This window comes from Lissotriton helveticus, chromosome 6 (genome assembly GCF_964261635.1).
Source record: "Lissotriton helveticus chromosome 6, aLisHel1.1, whole genome shotgun sequence".
Classification (NCBI taxonomy): domain Eukaryota; kingdom Metazoa; phylum Chordata; class Amphibia; order Caudata; family Salamandridae; genus Lissotriton; species Lissotriton helveticus.
This window is the reverse complement of record NC_136067.1, coordinates 1,949,515,896-1,949,534,892: the sequence shown is the minus strand read 5'-3', so window position 1 is coordinate 1,949,534,892 and position 18,997 is coordinate 1,949,515,896. Positions and strand designations below refer to the sequence as shown.

The 18,997-nt window shown below is 42.0% G+C and overlaps 1 protein-coding gene across 1 annotated transcript in view; it reads left to right on the top strand.

Annotated features, from left to right (window-relative positions):
* The window catches only part of LOC144761978 (cysteine-rich secretory protein 2-like), an 88,751-nt gene that overhangs the window by 20,559 nt on the left and 49,195 nt on the right, over window positions 1-18,997 (top strand). Inside the window, exon 5 of the mRNA XM_078647147.1 lies at window positions 17,825-17,967. Within this exon, the coding sequence (XP_078503273.1) occupies window positions 17,825-17,967 (143 nt within the window). The remainder of the gene's footprint in view (window positions 1-17,824; window positions 17,968-18,997) is intronic.

The window sequence follows — 18,997 nt, the reverse complement described above, 5'->3', positions numbered from 1 at the left end:
CAGCCATCAAGGCTCTCATCTGGTTCTAATACAAACTCTGGTTTTGACCCAAAGATTGCTTTTCTGTTCCATGCGTCTAGGTTCTCGAGCCACCAGGCTAGTTTCGATTGGGCTTCTTGATCCAGACAGATACGATCTCCGTACCAGATCTTAGGGCTCTCGGCTCTCTTAGGGTCTGATAGTTTAGGGGACCCGGAAAAAAGCTTGGATGGAGGAGGAGAGGAGACCCAGTAATCTGGCTAGCTCCCTCAGAGATAAATCCTGTTGTTTCAGGACATGTCTTATTTCCTTCCTGATTTTGGCAATTTCTTTGGAAGGGAGTAAAAGGATACATCTGGATGCATCTACTGTGAAGCCCAGGAACTCCAGAGATCTGGAAGGAATGAGTATTGATTTTCATTTGTTTATGATGAACCTAAGCTTCCTACTGTTGGGATCTAGGACTAATTGTGAAAGGTCTTGCAACATTATAAGAATGTCGTCTAGATAAATGATCATGCAAATACCTCTTTCTCTTAGGTACGAGGTGATTGCTCTCATGATGTCAAGACCTTAGCTTGAGTGCCAGAGTCTCCACAGGAGCAGATGACAGATCCCAAATCCCCTGCGCAGCTGCCCGACAGAATGTTCTGGCGAGGCACCCACGAAGGGAAAGGGGAATTGGATAAGATAGAGAGACTGCCTGTGTTCTCCAGTTGCTGCCAACTTTCTCCTCAGGACTGTTTTCTTCACTACTAGCTTGCGTTCTTCTTCTCTGATCGGGAAAGATCTAGCTGGACCTGCAGATGGGTGAAAGAAAATAACTCAGGTTTCAAGCTCCCTAATTCTACCTTCTTGGAAACCTCTTTCTCTGACTAGAATAACTACCTGGACATTCTACAGGTTTAGCCGCTCTCTCTGGAAGTGTTGTGATGGTAGCGTCTAGTTAACATCAATGTGGTTATTCTAGGTAGACCTATGCAGGGAAAAAACGGTACAATTTAATGTCTCTCATTTCTTTCTTGATACACTACCACTCTCTCTCCAGAACTGTACCCTTACCTCACTAACCACTTGTCGTCTCTCTAAGAATCGTAGTATATTGATTTTTTTTTCCTTGGAAAGGAGCTTAGCGAATTTCCCCACTTCCTTATTAGAGAAAAAACTAAACGTGGCAACTCAGTTGTGTATCGTGATGAAAAGGTATTAAATTCAGTTCAATTGAGTCTCTGTGACAATTGAAGTTCAAATAGATAGAAAGATGATTTCTTACTTCGACAGACGTTTTTCAGGTTCTCTCGGAATCTTCAAGACTGGGAAAAAAGGTGGTTCTGATAATTGCTTTCTTGTCTCTGTAGTTTTCTCGCAACCTTCAAGAATCCTGACAAGAATTTATATTCTCTCAGGAAAGATTCGGGAAGCTTCAAAAAGGGGAAAAGGAACTGGGTTCTCGGTGTGCACAGCCTTCCGCGAGCTGCGGGTAGGGACTGGGTCTTGAGGAATCGAAATTCTCTGTTTGGGACTGACGCAGTAGAAATACGCTGTGCTCTGGCAAATTCCACAATTAAAGTGCGCAGCTCACCTGGGGCTCGCGCTACAGATTGTCTTGGTCTCGAGCCCTTCCTCCAAACACTAGAATTCTTAGTCTCAGTTCGGCAACGGCCGCCATCTTGAGTAGTGTTTAGACTCGAGCACGCAATCAAGTGCAATAGCCTACTAAACAACAGCCACAAGTGAGGAGCAATTCTTCTCAGTTTTCCTTGCCAGCTCAATTTACCTTTTCTTGGGTTAGTTGGGGCAAGGATACTTGCTATTGAGTTCCTGACACATGACCTTGGTCCAACATCAGGGGACAGAAGCTAGTCCGAAGGGGAGAGCCTGGAATTGGTATAGATGATTTTTCCAGAGAAATTGAAGGAAGGGTTGGTGGGATTCGGACATAGAAATGGTGAAGTAAGCATCCTTTAGGTCCAGTTTGACTAGCCAGTCTCCCTCTAAAAGTAAGTCCCTCAGGAGGTGGAGGCCCTCCATCTTGAAGTGTCTGTAGATCAAATATTTGTTTAGTTCTTTAAGTTTATGACAGGTCTCCAACCCTTTTACAAGAAAGAATGTGCTTAAAAAGCTTAATGCTTCTAAGGGGACCTCTATTATATCTCCTTTCTGAAGCATAGAGGAGATCTCCTCCTCTACTATTTTTTCTTGATCTAGGGAGAGAGGCATGTCTCTCGGGAAAGAAGTTTTAGAAGGTATATGAGTAAAGTCTATCATAAACCCCTTGAACGTGTTTAAGACCCAAGGATCTTGAGTGATCAATCACCAATTCTGCCACCCACTTTTTGGGGGAAAGAAGGGGAAGGAAGAGGGGGTAGAGTACTCACTTGTAGGGATGTTGGAGTTGGAACTTCAGCGGGATCTAAATCCTCTGCTGCATTGTCCTCTACCTCTCTGTGGGTAGAATTGAGGTATGTTGTATTGCTGGTACCCTCTTCCGTAACCACGGGATCTTGAATAGGGCCTTTGATTGAAGCGGCCAGAAGAGTGACCCGTCTTCCGGCCCTCCCAAAAAGGTTAGGGTTAAACCCTTTGTGCATATTTTGTTGTGCCTTATCCAAGGCAGTAAAAGTGGAGACATATTTCCCCAAGGATTTAATGAGATCCTCTCCAAAGAGTAATTTTTGTGGGTTTTGTGAGGGTTCTCTATCTGCCATATCACTTATTTTTGGATTTATTTTAGGCAGAACGACTCTTCATCTTTCTGCATTAATGCTAGCGTTGGCATTTCCCAGTAGTATTACTGCACTCTGGCTCCAGCCCCTGATCAGATCGGTGTTGAGAGGAGTGCCATTGATGTGGCTTTGTTCAGTGGAATCTAAGGTTCTGGCTAATGGAACCAGTACATCGAGAAGATGGTCCTGGCACCCTTTCAGGGATCAAGTTTGAAGAGGAATTTAATCAGTTCGGGGTCTAAGTTCGGGGTATAACGTGTCATGTCCTCAATAGAGGATCTAGAGCATTTGGCTCTAAGGATATTACGAGTGTCTCTCTCTAGGAGGTTTATCAACCATTTTTTAATGAATTTTGCAACGTGGGCCTCTGGGCACCACTCAGAACTTCTTGGGTGCTTGAGGTTTAATGGTGAAAATATTGCTTCCCCCAAAGGGCCAAATATAATATCCTTGGAGGAAGAAGGGAGTTCCCCTTCCATATGTAAAATTCTTGATCGTCCTCATCAAGATCAAGGACATACTCATCAGGTATGCCAGAGGATTCGACATCATTAAACCCGTTATCTCCCATATTGTAAAGAGCACTATGATATTTTGTGCCGCTATGGACACCCAGATGTTTTGTGCCGCCAGGGACACCCGGATAAGTCGTGCCGCTAGGGACACCCAGGGAGTTCGAGGTGCGCGGACCTCCATTAGTAGTTGAGGTGCTAAGACCTCCCTGATTTGATGAGGTGCTAGGACCTCCATATTGATCTTGTCAATATTTTTAGTTTTCTTTAGCCTTTAACCCCTTAATTCGGTGATGTCATCAGAGTAGAGAGGGTTAAAAATTTCTGTGAACTCATCCTCCTCAGGGAGTGACCTTTTTGAGAACATGGCGTGGCTCAAGGTCTCCATCATGCAGGACCTCATTTCCTTATGAAGGATGCTTTTGAGGGCTTCATTATCTATGTTAGGAGTAGGTATCTATGTTATCTGAATCGGAGTCAGACATTGCGCAGGTAAAGAGCTTAATTTGAAATGTATTAAAAGTGTCCCTCAAAGGATAAAAAAGTTATGGTAGGGTTATTCTTAAAATTAATAGTAAAGTTTTTAAACTAAATGTTTTGAAGATTAAACTAAAAGATATGAGGGTGAGGAAATGCCAGAGTAAAGATTTATTTTAAAGCAGTAAAGAGAAGCTATTTTTCCTTTTATAATCCTCTTCCTTTTAAAATCCCCCTTTTTTTTTAAATTTATGATTTAGCAAAGAGCACTTGCGGTAATTGGGAGCAGCAACTAATCGCGATCACGACCAGGAACTGACAACTCGCTTGAACGCGATCAGCTGCTGCTAGGTTTCCATGGTGAAAACCGGCCTTGAGCATGATCGTGTAAGCAATCAGCTGGAGGCCGAGAAGCAGCGTTATGAAGAAAGACTCCTGGCAACAGGTGGACGTAGCGTCCCCGTTGCCAAGGAGCGTTCCTCTAATCCTCGAAGTGATGCAGAGCAGCTCAAGAGTTAGCGGCCTGCATCGGGGAAGAGAGAACCAGCGGGACCTCAGAGGAAACATTGCCTGTGCTTGGACACAGCGAAAATAAATAAAAGAGCAAGTAAGCTGGAAATCAAACATGGCAAGCAGGCATTGCAAAAGCCCAAAGTTGGCGAAATCAAGCATAGAAAGCAAGCGCTGCAAAGGCTCAAAAAAGACAAAATTCCTGAGAACACTCAAAGGCAAAACACATACCATGAAACCACAAACAGATCAATCTGGACACTGCAAGGGAGGCGGGGGTGGGGAGAGGGAGTGCCCAAGCAAGGGTGGGACAAGGGAAAAGGAGATCTCTATAAATTGGAGATCGGTATGAAGGTAGTGGTGGAGGGGTTGGGGTTAAGCCACACACGGGGGTAATTGGAAATAGAAATAAAAAGCTATTAGTAGTAATGAGAAGAATTGAACTTGTCTGCTTGGCGCCGCATTTAAAAGAGGCAGATTGTTGATGGCTCATGCTTTTTATGTGTTGCTAATGTTCTATTCTGGAACCTTTTAATATTGTGATGCATGCAGCTACTTGGACTGCAATAAAAGAATAATGCATAATGTAGCCTCCTTTCTTGTAATGAAATCTTCTGTTTGCATTGAGGAAGCTGCTGCTCAAGTAGAACATCTACTCGAGGAGCAGAAAGAAGCAGCGCCCTTTTGTGCTGCGTATGGTGCAGTTCGTGCTGATTTTCTGCGGTGGGACAAACATCTGGCAATAAAAATAAGCAGGAGTTGTGCGACCTAACACACTCAGCCACTTGCGGAACTCTGCAAAGCTCAGTGGAGTTTTTTTTCTTCAAACTCTGCCGTGGCCTAGAGAAGACTAAGGTGTTTTTCCCTGATATAAGACTATATCCATATGGTGGTGAACGCATTAAATTATTTGGGTATTTTTGGGATCTTATTGAATACAAGGAGAGTTACACCAATGCCAACATGTACATTCCTCAAAAGGGAAATTTTATACTTAGTTGGTTCAACCAGAGAGATGTTGGGGTGATACTGGATCCCATCAGGCAGAAAGAACATTTTGACATGGAAGGGGTATATGCTCAAGCAGATGCCTTTGAAATATTTATACACAGTTTGGAGGCACGTTTTCCAAGTGTATTTCAAGGAGCACTTGGTTGTCTCCGGCACTATGTTCACCACATACACCTGGTCGATGGGGCCAAACCTGTTTGTGTGAAAATGCATAATGCACCTGTAACTGTGCCGGAGGAAATGCAAGCAGAGTTGGATAAACTCAAAAGAGATGGCATTATTGAGGAGGTGGAAGGAATACAGTGGCTTGCCCCAGTTGTAGCAACCAAGAAGGTCAATGGAAGTGTGTGCTTGTGTGTGGACTTGTGGGAGCTAAACAAGCATGTGATAGTAGATTGGTACCCATTGTCAAAGATTTCTGATGTGTTGATGTTTTAGCAAGGGGCTAAGGTATTTTCTAGCTTAGACCTTAAGTCAACGTTTTATCAGATTAGGCTTTATAAAACCTCCAAGGACCTCACTGCATTTGTCAAGCTCTTTTCACTTTGCCAAGCTTCCTTTTGGTTTGGTGTTGGTAGCATCAGTGTTCCAAAGGGCCCATAGTGAAGGTTTTGAATGGGCTTGTAGGTGTGAGAATCTATCAAGATGATGTTTTGGTCTTCAGTAGGGATAATGTTGAACAGGGTGAGAGGGCTATGCAGGTGTTGAGCAGGCTGAGTGGGTTCAACTTGACTGTTAGAATGGAGAAATGCAAGTTCAGGAGGGAGTCTATAGACTATTTAGGGCACATGATCTCTAGGGAAGGTGTAATGCCCAAAGAGGATTTGGTTGGATGAGAGGGTCATGCAGGTTTGAGCAGGCTGAGTGATTTCATCCTGACTGTCAAAATGGAGAAATGCAAGTTCAGGAGGAAATCTATAGACTATTTAGGGCACACAATCTCTGGAGAATGTGTAATGCCCAAGGAAGTTTTGGTTGGTGTCATACAAATGTTACGGTCCCCTGCCAACAAATAGGAGTTAATGAAGTTCCTCTGGAGGGTCGAATGCTACAGTAAATTTGTACAGGGATTTGCAGGAATGTGTGCCCACATGAGAGGTCAGCTTTGGAAAGGGATTGTATTTGTGTGGAACGAGGCATCGTAGAATTACTTTATTTGATTTAATTTAAATCATAAAAAGAGTGGCTTAACCGCTAAAACACATAAAATTCATGAGCAAAATACAGATTAATTGATAAATTCTCATTAAAATTTGAAATAAAAATGTTTAAAAAACAGAGGACAATTGGTTCCTTTAGTCTTGTAATAGTGAGTCTAGCTATGAGATATGTAGTTCTTATACAGGCTGCGGGCTGATTATCTACACTTTTTCACTTTACATGCTTAGCATGGTTCAAGTTCTCAATCTCTCTGATCTAGTTTGTTTGCAGCTAAACTCAAAAACATTATTGCTTTACATGCCAATTGTACTGTCGAGCCTCCTAAACATTTTATTGTGGCGCATCTGCAAGTCCCTATTTGTTCTCTTTTCATTATTGGCTGTAAAAGTTATTTCCGTGTGGATAATAATGCCGGAAAAATACAGATTAGGTGGAGCAATGATTTGTCTCCTTGTCTCCTTGGTCCGTTTCCATTTTGGGATTAGATCTTTAGTTGAGTAAACTCCCTGTCTCAGTAAGGTCAGTTGCTGCTTCATGCGATTTGCAAAAGTTCCGACAAGTATGATTGAGGCTTTAACATTTTGTATGTTGGCAACACAATCCATGCATTGATTTTCGTCGTCAATGAGGCTTTGTCCTTTTCTTGAGATTTTTGATTAGTCATTTTGTTGACTATTTGTTTAAACTCCGTGGTGCAATTAGCTTGTTGAACAAGGCGTGTAAAGAGGAGTTCAACGTAGTGAGGGAGAAACTGGGCAATGCCCCTAAATTGAGGAATTTTGATCCAAGGCACAAATCGGTTTTGATTACGGATGCTAGTATGAAGGGGTTAGGTGCTGTATTACGGCAAGGAGGTCAGGGCTCCAACAATGTCATTCTGTTTCTCTCCCGAGGCCTCAAAGGGGCAGAATTACGCAATTCTGTTGTGTAAAGAGAGGCATTAGCAGTACATTGGACTGTAAAAAAATTGAAGAATCTTCTATTGGGCAGTAGCTTTGAAGAAAGGATGGTCAAAGAGCTCTTATCTACAATCGTTAAAAAGAAAGGGTTTGATGCTGTTTCCAGCAGGATCACTAGGGGGGTTGTTGCCCTCCAAGAGTATGATTTCAAGGTTAAGTATTTACCAGAAGTTGACAACAAGGTAGCAGACACATTATCCAAATTGGTGGAGGTGGATGAGGAAAGTCATTCTAGCACTTCTGAGGAAGATGATGAGATGGTTTGTGAAAAAAATGAGGGTGGCATCACTGAGAAGAAATGACGTGATGCACTGGTCTCCGATCAGGGGATGGTGAAAGTGATGGACTAGTTAAAGAGAGGATCGAGCTCCAAGATGATAGGTAATGAAGAATCTGAGAATTTTTGGCACGTCAGGGAAGAATTAGTGGAAAAACGTGGCTTCTTGTTCAGTAGCACAACGTTGGTTCTACCCACTTCCCTCAGGTAGGAACCAATAGTATCTCCAAGACCAAGAATAGGCTCAGGTTAATGTACCGGTGGCCCAGGATGGACACTCATGTGGAGAGGGTGATCAGGGAATGTGTTTAGTGTGCCATGAGTTAAAAGGTAAAAAGAACAATTGATGGAAAGAATGAAGAACAATGTCATACGTTCACCCCAGTACAGAGTTCTTGGCCTAAATCCATTGTATTTTTTCTCCCCATGCCATTCCAGTTTGAACCCAGCCATATGTAAATCAGTCTTGACCCTGCGCCCAATGGGAACAGTCCGGCCCAAACTGCCATGCCAGGTCCTCCCTGGACTGGAAACAAGCATCCTAGGACTGGTTTCGGGATTTCACCCCTCATCAGCCAGGATAGCTTGACAGGGCCCACATCTGGGCATACCCGTGCCACTTGGGGTGACAGATGCAAAAAGAACAATTGATGGACAGGATGCAGAACAATGTCATACATTCACCCCATTACAGAGATCTAGGCTTTAATCCATTGTTTTTTTGCTCCCCATGCCATTCCAGTTTGATCCCAGCCATGAGTGAAAAGGTGGCCAAACCCAAAGTTCAACCTATCGTAATAAGAGACATAGTGGGGCCCATTCGTTGTGCGGGTTGTGAGTCACATGTGATGGTGTTAGTTGATTTCTACTCTAGGTGGACGGAAATTACCTTCTCCAAGGGAATAGAGACCATACATGTGATACGCTCACTTTATGAGTTGTTTGGGCGGGAAGGTATACCCAGTGTGATTATTACGGATAACAGGGTGCAATTAGTGTAAAAAGAAATGGAGCAATTTGTTGATGAACGTGGTGTGGGGCACAAGATGTGCTCTCTGTACCACCCAGAAACCCATGGAATGGTGGAATGCTTTAACCGCATGTTGAAGGAGAGTATAACCATGGCCAAGGATGCTGGGTTGGATTGGAGAGAGGAAGTTGTCAAGCAGGTAGAAGCGTACAGTGTCTCCCCATGCCATCACAGGAAAGACTCCCTTTGAGGTCTTTAAGTGTAGGCAGCCCAATACCCTGGTAGCACCTACATGGGTCAACGATATGGAATCTAGATCTGGGTGTGTTGAACTGGGTTGTGACTGGGCTCATAGGAGGCAAGGAAGATTGAGGCTCCAAGAAGCATTTTGATGAAAAAGAAATCTGTTAAGCAGACAGGGGTCAAGGTAAGGAACTGGGAAATGGTTAAGAGACCATGCATGAAAGGAGGTTCTGCAGGTTTCGTCAAACCTATGCAAGTCATTAAAGTTTTCAACGATGTGGGTAAGAATGACAGCTAAAAAACATAAAAAAATATGGAATTTGATCAGAGTGGTGTTGCTCAGGGAGGAAATAATCCGAAGAGGTTCTTTGACTTTTGGCATTCCAGGATGCAGGAATGATGGAATCCTCAAGGGTTCAGTGGATTCTGGTGCCCCAGAGTTGTCTCTTAGAAGGTCTGGAAAGAGAACTACTCCACATGCTTACTTAATGCGGTATGTGAGATAGATATACTCTTTACACATTAGGTACATGTAAACTTTGACTTTTTTAGCTTTTATATTGCCAATTTATATCTTTGTATTATAAGTTGTTTTGTTCTTTAAGTTATTAAGGAGTAGGGATTTGAGGCATCTTAGATGCCTGAGTATGTTTAAACCTGTACTGTAGATGTGACCACAGTTGTGGAATGAGGCTATGTCATCTAGAATGCCTAGAGACTCTGTTAGTGGCATATCTGGTGAGCAGCTGATGGGAACGGATGGATGGGACTCTTCATGGGGAATAAACCTGCTTTATGTTACTATCGCCTGGCTCCTGTACTTCATATATAAAGGTCAACCTTGTTTCAATCTACTTTTTTTAGTGTAAAGGAAGATAATATTACAATTCGTTTCTATAATGTCACTTTAATCTTTAAGTTTTTTCAGTGAAAAAAATATATATACATATTTATATATTCATATACAATGTCTCTAATGCCAGTTGTGGATATTTTCTGCTTTTCTGGCCTGGTTTACACATTGACAATAGTCTTGACTAAAACCTGTTTGAGCGCTAGGTAATAGAGATTAAGCTATTCTCAAGGATTCGAATATGCTGTGTCAGTCAGATGCTCTCTAATATCTAGGTATGCGGATTACACAGCACCTATGTGATACTGGAATCTTACCATAGCTAAGCTTGTACAAACCTTGCACCACCTGAGTAATCACTACTTCATCATCCCAGTGGAACACATTAAAAAAAGGGATGTGCAAAGCCACAAACCCTCTGCCGGATGCACGAACCGCCTATCAGCTTGTTTACAGGCTCCCAAACTATACATCGCAGGCACGACTCGTCCGGAGCTGAGCCGGACAGAACAAACACGGGCCACAAAAGCTCTGTTCTGAAGCTGTGCAGCAGATTTAGATGGGCTGAAGAAAACTCACTAGTCGCATGTGTCTGGATAGACATAAATAAGCAGAATACAAATTCAACATTTAGATATTTCTTAGAAGACACTTTGCAGTTGGTCCAAGCCCCTGACCAATCTATGGCACATCCAGTTATCAACTGGTGAATTAAAAAAACAGTTTAACAGCCTGTACAGAGTCCTCTCCCTGCAAGAAGATACACCAGCTCCAGCAAAGCTGGCTCACCCCCAGCAAGCTATTAATACCAACAGGTCCCTAAAGCCTCAGCCCTACTTTGACCTCGGGTTTCCATTGCATATAAAGCTAGCAGCAGATCGTGCAGGTAAGAGCGGTGGGCTAGGTTATTGGTGGTTTCGACAGGCGACCACGAGGGAAAATTAAATAAATAATTAATTCATTAACCTTGGGCTTTATAATAAAGCTCAAGTTCAGGCGACTCCAGTTAGCAATTCAACCTAGACTAGATCAGTTTCCTGATAAGGAGATGAGCTGGGGAAGAGAGCTGTGCCTTAGGATCAATAATATTCCGGTAAGTAATTCCAAAAATCCAGACTTCATTTCAGAGTCTGTTGCTCCGTTTTAATTCTTAATCTAGAAGAGTAATTCAAAAAGAAAAACAACCAACAGGTGTTTTGCCCGATGGCCCACAGGCCGAGGGCTTTTTCAAGGCTGACAAATTTAGTGCAAAAATCAAGTGGGATGAAACAAAAAGAAAAAGAAGCATTGATTCAAACAAAAGTGAATAGAACAACAGGGGAGAAAAAGGAAAAGAGTTTTAAAGAGCCCCAATGGTAGGTGTCAGGGGTTTGTGCAAGACTACAATAGGAAGGGACAACAATAAAGGGGAGGAAGAAAAATAAGGAAGAAAACATAACAGAATAAAGTTAACATTGGTAAAGACAAAAATAAGAATACAAATACAAACACAGATAAAATTAAAATGAAATTTGGACGATTTTACAAAACGCAACAGGGACAGATCGAAAGATGGCATTAGATCTGTGAGTTAATCAACCTGTTGTACAATCCATCCGTGTATTGTCAAAATCAACGTCAATGAGGTCAAAATGGCCTCTTGGTCTAGTAGAATTAAATCCCATCATGAGATAATAGCATATAGAGGGAGAGAGACAACATCCTAAATACATATAAATAAAATCCTTAATAAGGTCTCAGGCTGTTCCGTATTACCGACTGAGTAGTCGTGCAAGTATATCGGAGTTAAACACACTTACCAGGAAATCTTGTGTATTCCTCTGATATATTAGGAGGAGAGAGATTAAAGTATATTGTGTGAGGTTGGCTCCTAAAAAATATCGTAGCCTAAGCGGTCTGGGAGTGCCGATAGGGCAGCAATAAAACCGCAAATGATCGTGGGCAGGTCTGTTGGTAATATCTAGCATGGCCAGGTCTGGAACCGCAAGGGAGTGTGGAGCAAAAGTCATAATGAGTTAATTAATCGCTTTCTAATAATACCTTGCAAGGCTTGATCTGGGGCCCACACAGGAGTATGGAACAAGGACTATAGACTAATGCAATATTCCATAACTAGTCTAGTAATCACCTTCTCTAGTAATCACCTTCTTAATAATGCCTTGCAAGGCTGGATCTAGGGCCCACACAGGAGCATGGAATAAGGAATATAGACTAATGCAATATGTCATAACGAGTCTAGTAATCACCTTCTTAATAAAGTCTTGCAATGCTGGATATCTGGCCCACACAGGAGCATGGAACAAGGACTATAGACTAATGCAATATTCCATAACTAGTCTAGTAATCACCTTCTCTAGTAATCACCTTCTCTAGTAATCACCTTCTTAATAATGCCTTGCAAGGCTGGATATCGGGCCCACAGAGGGGCATGCCACAAGGAATAGAGACTAATAATGCAAGGCGCCATATAACAGGATTTAATTTGAGAAAGATTAGCCAGGTTTACAGTGAACAGAGCTGAGGGGGCGAAGGGAAATAATCAAATAGCTACACGAGTGTGGTGAGCTGCTGTTTCCTGCCTGGTTAAAAATCTGCTGAGACTGCAGGATGCCGACTCTGCGGTATGGGACAGGAGACCAGGATACATGTATTTTGCATTTGCCCAAGCATGCTATCCGATCGAAGAAAGGTGTTTCACTGGGTTTTCAGTGTTTTGGGCAGAAGGTGATGAAGGGCCCTTGAGTTTTCCCTATATCATATATATTTATTAGCCTTGGGCTGAATGGGCCCCATTGAAGAGTTGGTGGCCCTGTGGAAGGTTGGGCCACCACTGCACCACAGGAGCTGCAGGGGACTTAGTGATGCTCCTGGGGGTTTTAATCAAGCCACAATTTGAGCTTGTATGTGGGCCCTTATTCCTGCAGTAAACCCAGAACACCCTTGTCTAAACACATGGGTAGTAAGGGTCCTGACACTATTTGTAGCTAGAATAAAGGCCTATCTGGTCCAATGATGAGGTACTTTGCCAGTTTTGCCAATGTGGCCTCACCCATTTTACGCTTGCAGTTCGAAACAGGACACTGTGGCACTACGACTCAACAACCAGCAGCTGGACACAGTCAAGGATGACACGGCGAGCACTGCTGCTTTAGCAAACTTCGCACAGCCACGGCTATGGCCTCATCAATCTGACACTGGCAGCTGGAAACAGCTCATACTAGCGAAAAAATATGAAAAGATAATCTATTTTAGGATTTACACAAGTTTTACTTTTGCATTGTATGTTTTTCTCTCTTGGTATTTTATTGTGTGAAATTATAATGGCTTTAAATAACTTTGCACATTGGTATTACATTTTATTTTGATTTTATTTGACCCAGTTGCTCCATAATTCCAAGTAACCCTCTTGGAATGCCTGCACAGACATGGGCCTTATGGTTACAATTCAAGTCAGTGAGTGAGACACATGAGAGGTCAAAAATCAAAAATTCTAATAGCGCTTAAGTGGGTCAGAATCCATTTCATCACGCTTGAGCAACACACGAGGTCTGCCCTCGTGGAATGTTCATGTGCGATTCCGGTGAACGAAAGGCCTGATGTACAAGGACCTGTTTGCAAAACAGTATATGCTAATTCTACTTTTATATTCCCTGAGTTAGGCCCATTTAAGAAAGTCGCTTTTTTCTTACATTGTCCTCACAAATAACATTTTCAGCTTTGAATTTTTGCACCTATTTGAGTGCACGACAATGTTAGTTTCCCTGAAACTAAACTTGTTTGCACAACATTATCACTACGTCCTGAACATCATGTAGAAGGTCTTGTTTCACAATATGTACATATGTCATCACTTTCTTCATCCAGGAGGTGACAAGGCTATCTACATATCCATTACATCACATATATATGCACATAGCCGGGTTATTATAAAAGAAGAGCCTCCCAATAGATTACCAGAGGAGGCACTGCCTCTGACACCGAAGTCCTTGCATGCTGAGAAATCACCATGTAGCGGTCTGACATCTCATTAGGGGTGTCCGGTTCATGACCAGGATGGGGTCCTTCACTCTACACCATCAGGTAATGGGGTTGGTTCGTCCCTTTGGGGGATTCTTGGCTTTACATCTACATACACTCTAGGTACACTTAGAGTAGGGTTCACATAGTAGGAGTATGCTAGATTACTGCCTTGTTTTATATGCCTGCATACTTTGCTTCAGTACCATGGGAGAACTATATCTACTATTTACGCTTTTGGTGCTTGTAATCACGTTTATCTGCTTTTGTCTACTAATCATTGCAGCACACGTGTTTTATGAAAGAGTAACGTTGGATCAATAAATATTATTGAAAACATTCCACGGTGTAGTTTCTGTATATTTCTTTGAGACTAAGTTGGCAAGAGTGACTGAGGAAAAAGTTCTGTACTGTTTCCATGATCCCTGAGTGGTCAGGGCTGTCATGTTCAGAGGTTGCAAGAAGACCATTCACTTCCTGATAGGTTAGGGGGGCTTACGGTGGCACTGTGCGCTAGCTGGTCTCTAAACCAACATATCTTGCAGGAGTGTCTGAATCATTCTAGACACCAAGCCCTTAGTACATGTTGTCTAAACAATGCGCAGATCCTGCGGTTTGGTAGGAGCTACACAACACTACACGGACTAGTTTGGAAATAGCACTTCATTTTGATATGCAACTGATATACTAATCATTTGCATCACAAAATGAACAAACAGTATTGCACATTCTTTATTTGAATGTTTGCGTAACTCTTATGAAATGTTATGAACTTCCACAAAAATATCCAGTTTGTGCACCCTTAGTCATGATAGGACATCGGGATTCTGAGACATTTTGAACAACACTTTCTTTGTTTGGGCACATTGCTTTGGTTAAGATGGTGATGTTAAAGCCTTCATGTATTTTCTAGGGCACTTCACATTGTAATGTCTTCCTTAATTTGGATTGATTGCACCCAAAGTTAATCTTATGAAGTTAAAGTGTCCCTATAAAAAAGTGGGCTTGCCCCCCGTACTGATGGTTTATTATCTATACACATAGTGGCAACATCTGACTAGCTGTATGATAAACAGTTGGAATACTAAGGATAGATCAGTGCCAGGGAAGCTTGGCAATTGTGGATTAAAGTACCTATTCCCTTCGGGTGGGAGGCTGATACTGGCAATGCCCTGCGTAGTTGCCTTGCTGATACAGGTGTTGGAACAATACAGATCTAGGTAAGTTGGAGCGGTCAATTATCAACTAGAGGCGCCACTGCATTTCCATAAGTTAATATCTAAAGTGGGTGTGGCAAGGTGTATTGAAGGGGGGTGAAAGCAAATCGCTCCCTGTTCAAAGGGCACATGTTTCCCAGATTTGAAGATGCACAGGAGGGATTTGGATTGGACAAGACCTAGTTTTAAATCTATCTCAGGTCAATGCCTCACTAATTTGGGGCTTCAGTCCCAATGCACCGAGTCCTAAGTAATGGCTGAAATACTGGGCCAGGCATTGTGCTGATTTGAAGTATCTGCTCTGTCTGTATATGACACTTCAGAAAGATTGTCCTATGTACCTAATTCCAATGAAAATGAAATGGGGTTGGAGAATGTGACGCCAACTTCACGCAGGAGGGGTTGTGTAGAGCATGGACAACAGTGTTTAGACATGCTAGATTTAAATTTTCAACATTTTGGTTCCAACGTATGATACATCTTACTCTGTCTAAATTGCATAAAATATTTCCATCACTGCATGTTACCTCTTCGAGATGCCAAGAGGAAAACACAGCATATATACCTATGTATTAATATGCCGGATGAGTAATAGTTATTGAGTTGGAAATTGTACGAAGGACGCTTAGAGCACTCAGAAATAGTACTAAATTATTTAATATGTCTAGGGCCACTGGAATTATGTAGCAGGAGAGAGCCAAATTATGAAAAATTATGCGGCACACAAATGCAAATCATGCGACAGGAATGTGACTAGTCCAACTTTGCCTAGGATCTTCCACTATGCTGCAACACGTGCAGTTGCATTTTCAGTAACTTGAACCGTTTGAGCTAGAACCAATTTTTTTGTTAAAATCTGCATATGGTCCTGTGATGATCTGAGTGTGTGGAGAGAATTAATGGGTGCTTTATTGTACTCTCCTGAAAATTTCCCACAGAAAATGCCACATTATCTAAACTATATTGAGAAGTGTATTGCTTTTCGACTTGGGCCCTGAATAAAAATACAGGCGCTATATATCGCTGATAAATAACAATTCCACGGGGTACGTTATTTATCGGGTGCCATAAATAGCACCTATCACAAGTTTCTAAGGAATAACAGCTAATTTTGTTGTTACACGCTCCAAAATCTGCATGATACAGTACATACCATACAGTTTCCCCCTGTTAAATTTTGACAGGTTTGACCTGCCGAAATTGAACAAAGGTATTAACACATCCGATATTGGAGATATTCACCAGTTTTCCATTACTCTCTTGAGCTCTGGATGTGTGTATTTTTCTATATGAAAAGAATGCAATGTTTTAAACCATGCATTGCAATAAAAGCACTCAGGCAGGTGGACCAACCCTAATAGCCAATAGCATGACAGGGAGTCACTTCCTCTGGCCTGATCCAAAATGTGAATTGTATGTTATGAATGCATGAAGATGAGCAGAATAAGCCAATTGTGGACGGATGTGACTCAGTGCCCATTTCTGTGTATAATGATGCAGGGCCGGCTCCAGGGTCACCAGGTGCTGACCTTGGTGGGGCACCATGTACAAGTACAATATGGCTTTAAAAGCATCTGCTGCCCATTCCTTGCCTAGAGCAATTTTCAGGCAACCACAAAAATGTCAAGAGAACTCTGGTGATTGATGGACCTGCTGCAGAGAGATCGGAGTTCTGTCTAGTGGAAGTTTTGACACATCAAAAGTAGCACACGAGGTGAAAACACCTGCTGCAAAGCACGTGTAACATGCAGGTCACAAAGTGCATACAATGTAAATAGGTCAGTGCATACTGCTTCTGTCAGAGAGCCCCTTTTGTTACTTGCAGTTTATACATTTAAATCCTAATTTAGAACAGTGAGCTATTAATTGTCATCAAAGAGCTGCATGCAAACTGCAAGGTATATATTAGAGTGTTATGATTTCCCCCCAGTCTTTCATTATTCTAGTGTTACAAAAAGGGTTCATTTGGGTGGAAATCAATTTGTATTAGTAAAGCCAACCCCCAACGATGATGGTACATTTTAAATTCTGGGTGTGTGCTTCTCCAGAACAAGCACTCTTAAAATATCCTGTCAGTAGGGAGGACGTGTGACTTCTACACCTTGTAGTCCTGTCGGATGTAACATTTCCTATACACTGATTTACACACTTATGATTCATTGTCTCTTTGTATTGTGTATGTGCTGTAAAGTGCTCTGACACCTTACACTGGTATGAGTGATGCTATAAAACAAAAGAAATGCATGAGAGGGAGAGTGGTTATGGAGACCTGAGGGGCACTGTTAAAGGGTGGCAGTGAGGGAATCCATGTAGAAGGAGGTCATAGGGGGGCGCCAACAAACATTGTCGCACTGGGTGCCACCAGCGCTAAAGCTGGCCCTGTAATGATGCTATGAAATTTGGCACACTGCTAAAGCTGTTTGTTGCTACATATATAAACAAAAAAAACGTGCAGTGAAAAAAACACATTTTCTAAGGAACCATGGAGTTTTGCAACTATGGTACAACCCAAAGACTGAAATAAATGGCACAGGTTGTAGAAGTGTGATGTTGGGACAGTACAGAGTGTCCTTTCTCCTGTTGCCCATGAATGCTATATATGGCCATCCCAGTGCTTAACAATTGTAAGCCTTCTCTTCGAAGTTAGGACCCTTATATTTTGTTCTTTTTTGCAAGGTACACTCAGGCCCAAGAGTGTTGCAAAAGACTGCAGACAAAAGAATATCTGCTCACTTACTTTTCATAACTAAACGTGATTGTTTGCGTTGAACTTTGCCTCGCACTTCTGTTCTGTGTACGCGAATAATGTGTTTTTCTTTTACTCAATGACTATAAATTTATGAGTACAAAAATGTATACAGAGAGTAAGGAATCAAGATTTTGTTTTTTAATGAATATTTTCATGTTTTCAGCATGTGTCTGTGGGGAAAACCTTGCTTCGACAACTCGGTCCATGCTCTGGGACAAAGTTATCCCGCTGTGGGACAACGAGAAATACGACTTCAAATATGCCATAGGCCCCACTCCAAACAAGCAGTATTTACATTACACACAGGTATGCAAGGACTTTGAGCTGTTTATTTCTTTTATGGACTATCTTTGGCTCGGTATTTGCTTAAAAAATAACATTTGCCGCAGTTTGTGTAAAATAAATACTTTATTTTCAAAGAATGCACATACAGTATTGCGAATTTTTCTATTAGCAGTACCTATTGCAGCATGTATTTTTTTTGTTATCTATCTATCTATCTATCTATCTATCTATCTATCTATCTATCTGTCTGTCTGTCTGTCTGTCTGTCTGTCTGTCTGTCTGTCTGTCTGTCTGTCTGCCTGCCTGCCTGCCTGCCTGCCTGCCTGCCTGCCTGCCTGCCTGCCTGCCTGCCTGCCTATCTATCTATCTATCTATCTATCTATCTATCTATCTATCTATCTATCTATCTATCTATCTATCTATCTATCTATCTATCTATCTATCTATCTATCTATCTATCTATCTATCTATCTATCTATCTATCTATCTATCTATCTATCTATCTATCTATCTATATATCTATCTGTCTATCTGTCTATCTGTCTGTCTGTCTGTCTGTCTCTCTCTCCCTGACCCCTCAACCTTGAGTTTGTCCCCAGCCTCCAAGGCCAAATTGAAAAAAACCCCATATTTTTTGGGTTACTGGGATACCACGGGACTTTCATGGTAGCCAGCATTACCTCACTTAACCCACTAGATTCCTGCAGGAGCACAAGGCACCACACTGGGTCCCGCAAGAGTCCCACACTGGGTCCTGTTGTTTCCTTATTGGTGGAGACGTAGTAGATGATATGTATTGATATATTTCAGTTTTATATAACACAAATCTGGGTTGTGGGCATTGGAGCGCTTTACTTATTTAACTCTTCTAAGCCCCAGATGCATGTGTTTTCATTTTCATAAGGTCTGAGATCTGTCACAGGAAGGACTAAGGGGCAGATGTAGGTAATTCTAATTTACCGATTCATAAATACCGAATTTTACCGATTCGGTATTTATGAATCGGTAAATTAGAAGGTGGGAGATGTAGGTAAATTTTATTTACCAATTA